The following is a 10,769-nucleotide window of genomic DNA, read 5'->3' as shown; positions in this document are numbered from 1 at the left end:
CACATATGCAAGTGAAACATAATTGCCATCTTTATTCATAAATATCACTACAGTATGAATATAAAACATCTTAAATTACTGTTATGTTTTTTTTATTTAAAAACAAATACTATTGAGATTCAAGCTCTTGAGAAAAATCAACTGGTGAACAGTTTTGTTGTTTTTGTTTCTTTGTTGCATAAAGCCTTTGCAGCTGTCAATCACAAGGCCATAGTACTGTGGAACGGTAATTTTTCTTTTTCTTTTGGCGTGTCGTCGTCCTCCACCTGACACCGTCGTCGCCTTGTACACGTTAATGTGAAAACAACTTCAATTTGAAGTACAAAAATATTCCATACCCAAAAATATTGCTTGTTAAAAAAATACATCAGCCAGAAAAGGAGTAAAAATTCCAGCAGCTACGCCAGCCTTAAGAATGAAAATGCCTATCTATTATTATTAATATTATGACCATGATTTAATTTTTTTTAGTTTGTACAAAAAGCAGAATTAGTGCTGGAGTTGCAAAAATATGCAATGTCATTTCTGGTGTATTGCGCTGTAGGCACTGCTGTGTGTGTGGGAGAGGTAGCTAAACAACTATACACACAAAAGTCGCTCTGGCAGATTTTGGGCGAGAGGTGGGTACACCCTGGGCTGGTCGCCAGCCAATCGCAGGCCAGATAGACAAACGGGCATTCAGGTTCTCACCTCAGCACAATTTTGAGTCTTCAGTGAAGCGAATATGCAAGTTTTTGGAATGTGGGAGGAAGCCGGAGTACCTGCAGAAAACCCACACGAGCACATGGAGGACATGCAAACTCCACACCGGAAGGCAAGAGGTGGGAATCGAACCCTGAACATTTGACTGCGAGGCGGACCTGCTATAATCACGAGCGAATCGTGCTGCCCAATCTATTTTCCTTGCTGCGTTTACAGTTCAGGATCATGGGGAAGCTGGCATGGCAAGCCTTCTTCACATTTAAAAAGGTCAATTTGACTAACCGCGGCACGGTGGCCGACTGGTTAGAGCGTCAGCCTCACAGTTCTGAGGTGCGGGGTTCAATCCCCGTCCCCGCCTGTGTGGAGTTTGCATGTTCTCCCCGTGCCTGCGTGGGTTTTCTCCGGGCACTCCGGTTTCCTCCCACATCCCAAAAAACATGCATTAATTGGAGACTCTAAATTGCCCGTAGGCATGACTGTGAGTGCGAATGGTTGTTAGTTTCTATGTGCCCTGCGATTGGCTGGCAACCAGTTCAGGGTGTACCCCGCCTCCTGCCTGATGACAGCTGGGATAGGCTCCAGCACGCCCGCGACCCTAGTGAGGAGAAGCGGCTCAGAAAATGGATGGATGGATGGAATTTGACTAACCACATTTAACATACCGTAATTTCTCATGTATAATGTGCATTCCCCCCCACCCCCTCCCCCCCCAAAAAATGTCAAAAGTCAATAGTGCGCATTATACACAGGTGTAGGGGAAAATGGAAAAAAAAAAAAAAAAAAAAAACAACTTTCACATTTTATAAATGTATGCCGCCATCTAGCGGTTATGAGAAATGTGTACACTTTCATTCCAATATGACAGGGGAATGCATGTATGTATGACGGCATATACTGTTTGTACAGTTGTGCTCAGAAGTTTACATACCCTGGCAGAATTTGTGAAATATTGTTTTTTTTTTTTTTTATTATGACTGAACAACAACCATCGTTCATTTCTTCATGGTTATGTTTTGTTTAATGATAATGCTTTTCTGAAATGCTTGACAGTTTAATTTGAATCCAATTAAAATAAAATTAAATGTGTTTTGCCTAGCCCTTCATGTTTTCTTTCAAGAATTGTACCCATCTTACAAATTCTGCCTGGGTAATCAAACATATGAGCACAACTGTGTGTTTTCTCATTTACTAAATAAAAGTAAAGCTGTGAAGTTCAAAATAAGAGCAAGTAAATAAAAAATGTTCAAATAAAGTGCTTAACTTCAGGATAATTCTTTGAAAAAATACTTTGTTTTGATCATATGGGTAGAAGCAAAATCATGCATTGTAAAAATGCATTCTACACAGGTAGAAGGGTTTTCCAGAATTTTGAGGTCAACTTTGGGGGTGCGTATTATGCACGAGAAATTACGGTAGTTGATATCAACAAAGTCTTTCTGACCAGTCCTAGTAATTACATTTTGCAAAATTGGAATTAGAGAGCTCTGTCATGTGATTGTGAGTAGTTGAAACGTATTGTAGATTGCGGTTCTACAATTTGATTCTGACTCGTCATAATTCCAGTCACAGATATCGACAACTTCATTTCGCCTACTTAAAACGACTTAAGATATCTGAAAGGGGACGTGTAAATATCTTGAACCGGAATTAAAAGACTCAAATTGTAGCTATCTCAAACTAGCGTCAGATATCCGCAAATGAATTTTAGATATCTGTGACGACAAACGGCGTACACATGAATATGGAAAGTCTTAAAAAATGATAATCGGACATTTGAAATATTTTTTGGGGAGAGGCAAAACTGAATTAGATATTTGCAACACACAACTAGCATAGCTGTTCAGTGTTAACGAAGGCTTGCCATCTGCTGAAGCCTATCCCGGCGTACCAACGACCGCTGACACTCGCATTCTGAGACGTTTTCGAGCCTTCAATGAAGTTGATATGCCCTTTTTGGAAGAAAACCCACGCAAGCACAGGGAGAACCTGTAAACTCTACATGGGAAGGCCATAGTTGAGATTCAAACCCTGAACCTTTGACTGCGTGGCAGACGATCTCAGCAAATTTTTAACCGCGCTGCTGAAAATAGAAACATCTCTCTCCATTTTGTGCAGCGCTTATTCTGACTAACAGCCACTCAAATTCACACCTCTGGACAATTTAGAGCCTTCAATGAGCCCAACATGTTTTTGGAATGCGGGAGGGCGCCGGAGTAGGCGGAAAAAAAAAGCCACGCGAGCAACGGGAGAATCTCCGAGCTGCGCCAAAGTTCGCTCGGCATCCCCGGGAGATGCCTTTCACCTGACGCGCTCGCTGTCCGTCATCTGCCACAAGCCCAGATTGAGCACCTTGAGGCAGGGCAGCTGCGTGATCCTCTCCAGGCCCCTCTTGGTGATCTTGGTGCAGCCGTACAGGTCGATGCCCGTCAGCTGCGTCAGGTGGTCGGCGATGAGCTCCAGGCCCTTGTCGGTGATGCGCACGCACTGCCCGATGTTGAGCGTCTTGAGCTCGTGCATCTGCCTCACCATGCGGTCGATGCCGTCGTCACTCACGTGGCACGAGCACAGCGACAGCGACTTGAGCCGGTAGAGGCCCTGCGCCACGTACGCCAGGCTCTGGTCGCCGACTTTGTCGCAGAAGGACACGTCCAGGCCCGACAGGCGCAGCGAGCCCGTGGCCAGGTGCATGATGCCCGTGTCGCTGATGTTGTCGCACGAGCGCAGGTTGAGGCTGCCCAGTCGGCTCATGCGCGACACGTGGATCATGCCGGCGTCCGAGATCCCGCCGCAGAAGCTCAGGTTGAGCACCTTGAGCCCGCCCAGACCCTTGGCCACGTGCTTGAGCGACAGGTCGGTGAGCTTCTGGCAGTCCTGCAGGGTGAGCTTCTCCAGCGCCAGGCAGCCCTCGGCGGCGCTGCGCGTCATGCCCGACAGGTGCCCGATGCCCACGTCCGACACGTGGCGGCAGCTGCGCAGGTTGAGGCTCTTGAGCCGGTGCAGACCCCAGGCCACCAGGAGGAGCCCCGTGTTGGTGATGTTGCTGCAGCCGCCCAGCTCCAGAACCGCCAAGTTCTTCAGGTACTCGGCGATGCGGCCCAGGCTGGAGTCGCTGATCTGCTTGCAAAGGCTGAGGTTGAGCACCCGCAGCGACGGGATGTCCTGCACGAAGGCGTGACCCAGCCCGTTGTCGGTCAGGTTGAAGCAGCCGCACAGGTTCAGGCTCTCGATGTGGGGCATCCCTTGGATCACGTAGCTCAGGCTGCGTCTCAGGCTCAGGATCTGGACCTTTTTGATACCTCGGGTCTGCAGGCTAGGGAAGAGGGACGGGTTGGCCCGGCGGAGGTGCAGCTTGGCTTCCACCCCCCGCCACACAGACTTGTGGTAGGACGCGTCCCTCCAGGCCGCGCACACTTGGGCCACCCGGCCCTTGTCTTTCACGTCCAGGTAGCTGAAGATGATGGCCAGGATCTCGGGGAAAAGGCACGAGACGTGGGTCTCCATTTGGAACATGAGAGGGAGGAGGAGACAATGCGGCCGTTGTTAGCGACAAAAAAAAAAAAAAGAACAAAAACAAAAACACTTTAGCGTTAGAGCGTGTAAGTCAATATAAACCAGTCCATGTCACACTTCGCTGTGGCCCTTCGAGTAACAAAAGGCAAAAAGTGAACATTTACCAAGCCGGCTAGCGAGGCCAACACCACCGAGCTAGTTAGCATGTGGCGGCTAAGCGTTTCGAGAGCCTTCCTCGAAAAAAATATCCCTTATCCCGGCGCATAAAAAAAAAACAAACACTTTTCGGCTAGTGGAAATGCATTAATATTCCCCTTTCTCGTATGCCAGGCTTCTGTAATTTTGGGACCTCCGGAGGCATTCCCACTAGCCAGCCCGGAGTTCCATTGACTAAAGTCGGTTAGCTTGGGGCCAGGCGAGCCGCTTTAGCCAGCGACACCGAGTGGAGGAAAGGGACGCTACACCCTCACAGTCCGGGGAGTTAACGTAACTGGGGATACAGTACACTCGTGGCGAGTTTTTTTTTTTTTTAAACATTTTTTACGTTTACCGATTTTTTTTTAGAGGGGATAAAGGCGCGTTTTTGCTTCATGCTCTTATTGTGTGCGGCGTACTCCAGAGGAGCAACACACTGGATAACGATGTGTGTTGTAGTGCCAAGACTGACCTGTGAGTGGCAGCCCGGTACCACTGGGGGGGCTCAAGACTGCCGGGAAAACACAAAAGAAAAAGAAAGAGTTGTAGTAGAAGAAGAAAGAACGAGGCTGCTAGGCTAACTGTTAGCTTTTCTGGCAAGTACGTTGCGGTTGCAAACTCCTTTTTGACATTTTTGGTCTAGTGAATGTCTTTTTAGACACGTTCTACTATCAAATATATACCAATTACTTTTTATCAGTAAAATACGGCTGAATTATTTTGTTTAAAAAAAGTATTTTATTAATTTGTGAAATGTTTATAATTGAAATAGTTATAAATAATATTTAAAATGAGAATGATTCGAGCTATTTTTTTTACGTTATATACACATTTGCACTTAGAAAATATGTTTACCCAATCTATGAATGAAGTAGCCAATAAATAATAATAATAGTATTTGAAATTATATTCCATTTGGTTTATATACTGAAACATTTCTAATAAGCTAATGAAGAAATGTCTTCAGAGCTTATTTGGAAGCTCCATTTTCAAGTTACCACATGAACAACAACTTCTACATCTCACTGAATTGTATTTTATCGTATTTAACTTATACTATTATTGTTAGGATTATTATTAGGGATCAGTCAGTAAAACAGTACTAAGGAGCAGTCGGTTTATTTTAGTGCATCATAGTACTTTACACACAGGACCTGGCACCTTACAGTAAATATTGTATTTATTGTGTATGTCTTACCTTTTCTTACCTTATTTTCACTGCATTCATATTTCAAATGCTACAGCAACCTGCCAAGGGACGACAGATGGAAACTAGTATATGAGTATAATCTGTCATATTTACATGTAAATGTTCATTGATATGCACTGTCCCTTTTTAAATAAAAAATGGAGGAAAGAAAACAAACACTACTATAATACATATGAATAACAATAGATTTAAATGGTATATAAATTATGATTTTAAAAAGGTACTCCCAAAAATGAATTTGTACATTTAAAAAAAAATGCCTTTTTTAAGTAGCTGCCTCCGAAACACTTGGATTTTGTTGTTATTGTATAATGTTTTATATTATTATATTTTCTATTTACCATTGTATTTATTATATATATATTTAAAAACATTTATTTTCAAATTATTTTATCATATCAACGCTATAAAGGCTTTGCTTGACTTGTAGTTGCAGTCGTCACATTTGTCCACCAGAGGGAGGCAGAGCTCTGACCAACTGATGACAACTTTCTTCACCATATTCGGAGAAGAAAACACCCTCCACCTGTCCTCGGGGTACTAAAGCACTCTATTTAAAAACGGTTGAGTAGAAACTTCACAAGTCTTATAATAATAATAATGGTGGTGATTTTTATTTACTTATTTATTTTTGTAGCAATAAAAGGTTTGATACAGAGGAGGAGGAAAATGTGGGGAATGTGTGATGGTGTTTCCCTTGTGGCTGGACGACTTGTGTCTGCTAATGACCCTGTCTGCTACCGAGCTCAGCCAGATGGCCAATTAACTCCAATTAGCCCACTCTCAGCACATCTCCGTTAATGGCTCACCACACACACATGAACATCCGTAACTCTTTGGCCATTTAGCTTGTCTGCACTAAAATCAGTGGTGGCCCTAAACATTATAAGAAGAGCCGACCTACTTTTACAAGCTACATTCTTATATTTGTTCCAGGAAATTGTATTCATTCCCAACAGTCTGTGTACCCTTCATTTCATAGCATTTCTCTTGGCTGGACCGGTTCCAATAACAATGAGTGTGGATGTTTGATTTAAAAAATAAATAAATATATATATATATATATATATAAAATTTTTTTTTTGGCCCAATCAGATTTCAGCCTGTACGTGTGTCCATGTCAGTCTAATCTGCCCAGAGCCTCCAGAATCAGTAGTGCTGGCCCATGTAAATGAAGCTATTTTAGCAATGGGATTGTTTCTTTAACCGAATGGAATTCCCAGTTCGTCCTCACAGGGCCGAGCTCTGGCCCTTCGATGATGTCGGCATTTTTCCATCCTTTGATTGGTCGGTCAGAGCAGAACTTGTTACCGCCAACTTTGACTAGCAAAGCATGTCCGTTGCGATCTGCACGCATGAATACATTTAATAATCAGCATCTCTGGTGACAGTGATGTAGTTGATTTACATTTTTTGTTTTTGTACTTCGAAACCCTTGTTTAAAAAACCTAATCCAGGCTTGAAGCCATGATTAGAAAGCAAGGCTTTAAACTGTCATTTGAAACCCTAATCCTAGTTTAAAAGCCTAACCCTGTCTTTAAAACTCTTACTTGCAACCCCAACCAAGGCTAGAAACCTTATTTTGAAACCCGAACGCTGGCCTTGAAACTCTAATTTGAAACATTTACCCTTGTTTAAAACTCTAACCCTGGCTAGAAAACCTAAGTTGAAACGCTAACACTGGTCATAAAGAGTAATTTGAAACCTTAACCCTTGTTTAAAACACCAACCGTGGCTTGAAACCATGATTTAAAACCCTAACCCAGGCTAGAAACTCTGCTTTGAAACCCTAAACTGGTCCTCCAACCATGATTTAAAACTCTTAACTACTCACCTTTAACCCTGTCTCGAAACCCTACTTTGAAACCGTTCTCTGAAACCTTAACGGTGTCCATCAATCAGCCGGACTTGATTTCTGTAGCACTCTTCATACATTCAAATGTAGCAGAAAAAGTTATTCTTTACACAATAACAGCAAGGACAACAAACAAACCCACATGAAGAGACACACAGCCCTCTTCTCACACATAACACAGTATATGCGAGCAGTGAAAGGAATGCAACAGAAGCGCTACGTCTAACTCTAACTCAGCAATTGGCTGCTCCTGAAACCAGAACCCTGGCTTGACCCTAGGATTGGAAACCCTATCTACAAACCCTAACTTCTTAAAACCTCACTTTGGATCCCCAAGACTGGCTTGAAGCCCTTCTTTGGAACCCAAATCCTGTATTGAAACCTTGCTTTATTTCACGAGATAAAACAGCATTTAAATATACTTCTAGTAAATACATGTAATCAAATGCACATTTGTCTATACTTCTTTTTGTCCCACCCTGTATTGTGTGCATATTGTTAAGCAAATACCCCTTCATCAAAACAAGTGAGGTAATCTGTGCCGCAATAGGGCACAGTTCTCTCTGACTGACCTGGGATCAGCGCTGAGAGGTCAACTTGAAGCCAGCCTCTGCGTGCGCGGGCGCGTCTTTGTCGTGATGGCCGTGACACGGGGGTGAAAACACAAGTTGACACCGACTCGCAAGAGAGCGGCGCGAGTGCGAGCGATGGGCGAATAGCGGGGTGAGATTGGTGCGCGTGCGTGATGCCGTGACACGGAGGTGAAAACACAAGTTGACACCGACTCGCAAGAGAGCGGAGCGAGTGCGAGCGATGGGCGAAAAGCGGGGGGAGATTTGTGTGAGAGAGACAAAGATGGAGGCAAGTGTGACACAGCGCCGTTACAAAAGACTTTTGAGTGCTTTTCAACGGTATAAGCGAGCCAACATCATAATGACTAAGCATCCCGTTAGACAGCTTGTACACAAACAACCACCGCGATTTTCCTTTCCAAGGGTAAAGCCGCAAAGTGTCTGATGAGCGGCGACACGTCCTCCACTTTAACAACTTGGTGGTAATTCACATTTTGATAGAATGAGTCAGTTTGGCGTCATTGCGATCGCCTTCACGATGAGCTTTCAGCTGACGTTGGAACTCCTTCACTTACTTACTAATTACAAGTAACCCTGTTATTCTTAGTTCAAATATGGACAAGACTTTCGCTCTGATTGGTCCTTGGCGATACTGATTACTGTTGTTTGTTTAAGGACGAAACCAAACCCAATCAACAATGAATCAGTATCATATGAGCTTTTTGAAACGGAAACTGGCGACTTTCTGAGGCTGCTTCGGGTTCAACGACACGTCAGTTACACATTATTCACGCTATAGCTGCAAATAACGGTCATTTTGAAACGGATCTTTTTTTCCCCATAAATTCATTATGACTGGGTTATTGGTTCGGTTCGTAATGTGTCAGAAAATAGGGGGAAAATGTTGATCATTGTTTTCCAAAGTGAATGCAGATGTTGGCAAATGTCTTGTTTTGATTAAATACAAAGACAATAAGTCTGCCTTCATGGAGGTAGAAAACAAAGCTAAAATGATCATTCAAGCCTTTGAAGTTGTCTCAATTGCTCTGCCTTGTTCCAGCGACATGTAAGGATTTGTTTACGATACGAATGCATGAGCTATTGCCACCCAGAAGTTTGTGTGACATCATGGTGAAATGTTGTTGTTGTTGTTGTTGTTGTTGTTTTATTGTACTTCCCCCCCCCTCTTCTTCCCTCCTCCAGAGCCGACGCGCGTGATTTAAGGCGAGACGGACGACCGGCTGCCCGGCTGTCTGCCTGCCTGGCTGATGCGGGTTGTAACTCACGCTCCGTGCCGGCAGACGGGAAAAGCGGTGGGATATGAAGATTAACAGCTTGGGCTCATAAACATAAACGCATGTTGTGAGATAGATAGTAAAATGCAGTCGTAGGCGGTCTCAGCTGCCCTAAACTCAGTCAGAAGCACAGCAAATTCTAGTAATTCTAGTATCGCTTGCGTCCTAACAGTCAGTTCTCTTCATTTCATAACGTTTCTCTGATGGACATGAATGTTCCGTTTTATTGGCCAATCAGATTTCAGCCTGTACGTGTTGCCATGTCAATCTCATCTGCCCAGGGCCTTCAGAATAAACGGCAACTGTTGTAGCAATGGGACTGTTTCTTCAACCAATCGGATTTCAAATTCATCCTCACAGGGCCAAAGCACTGGCACTCAATGACTTCGGTATTTTGCGGTCCTCCGATTGGTTGATCAGAGAAAATGTATCTTCTTTACCTTTTTTTCACGGTTTTGTAGTTAAAAACCTCATTTTGAAACTCGACTTTGAAACCTCCCGCGACCCTTGTGAGGATACGCCGCTCACATAATGGATGGATGGATGGATGGATGGATACTTTGAAACCAGGACTTTGGCCTTAAAACTCGAATTTGAAACCTTAACCCTTGTTGACACCATGATTTTGAAACCCTAACCCAGGCCTAAAATAATAATAATAATAATTTAAAACCTTAACCCAGGTTTGAAACCCCAACTTTCCCCTTAAAACCCAAATCTAAAACTCGAACCCTTGTTTCAAACTAACCCAGGCTTGAAACCCAAGTTTGAAACCCTAACCCTAAGAACTTGAAACATTAACCCTTGGTTAAAAACCCGACCCTGGCTTGAAACCTCATTTTGAAACCCTAGCATTGGCCTTAAAATTCTAATTTGAATTCTTGACCTCTAGAAACGCTCTTTTGACGTTGAAACGCTGACATATGATCAAATTGAATAATCGACATTCCTGGTTAATTTATTTACGTTTTCATGTTTGTGTCACGTTGCAGTGTGATTATGGATTGCGTACTGCTGCAGATGACGTACGCGGCACAGTTTTTCGACCGTATTGATGGTTTGCATAATGGCGACGTAACGCCGATTAACTACGAGCCCACCGATGCCCTCCGCATTGGTTTAGTTCCCTGTGAAAAATCTCGTCTTCCTCTTCCTGCCACCCCCGCCACGCTCTCGCAGCCGTGCATTATGTAGACGTCAAATAATTCCACACGAGATCGGGGAAGCGCGCGCCTAACAACAGGTTACGACGCGGCCCGTAAAAGGCATCAAATCTGCATTTGTGAATAAAAGATGACTGCGAGGCGTTCAAAGCGGCCGGGAGCTGTCAAGGCTGCCGTTCGTGTGGTGACAGTATCGCGGCGAAAAAAAGTGACACTCGAAACGCTGGCTTTTGTTTTTATCTTGGCAGGTTTTCAATCTTTGCTCTA

The 10,769-nt window shown here is 43.9% G+C and overlaps 1 protein-coding gene across 1 annotated transcript; it reads right to left on the bottom strand.

The window, feature by feature from the left end:
- Nucleotides 1-12: 12 nt before the first annotated feature.
- On the bottom strand, nt 13-4,630 carry LOC133477621 (F-box/LRR-repeat protein 14-like). Its single transcript, XM_061772559.1, has one exon. The coding sequence runs from the start codon at nt 4,210-4,212 to the stop codon at nt 3,001-3,003; it is 1,212 nt and encodes a 403-aa protein (XP_061628543.1). The 5' UTR covers nt 4,213-4,630; the 3' UTR covers nt 13-3,000.
- Between the last annotated feature and the right edge of the window lie 6,139 nt (nt 4,631-10,769).

The sequence above is a fragment of the Phyllopteryx taeniolatus genome, chromosome 5, assembly GCF_024500385.1.
Source record: "Phyllopteryx taeniolatus isolate TA_2022b chromosome 5, UOR_Ptae_1.2, whole genome shotgun sequence".
NCBI classification, from domain to species: Eukaryota; Metazoa; Chordata; class Actinopteri; order Syngnathiformes; family Syngnathidae; genus Phyllopteryx; species Phyllopteryx taeniolatus.
Note: the sequence above shows the minus strand (reverse complement) of the source record. Positions and strands in the feature narration are given on the sequence as shown.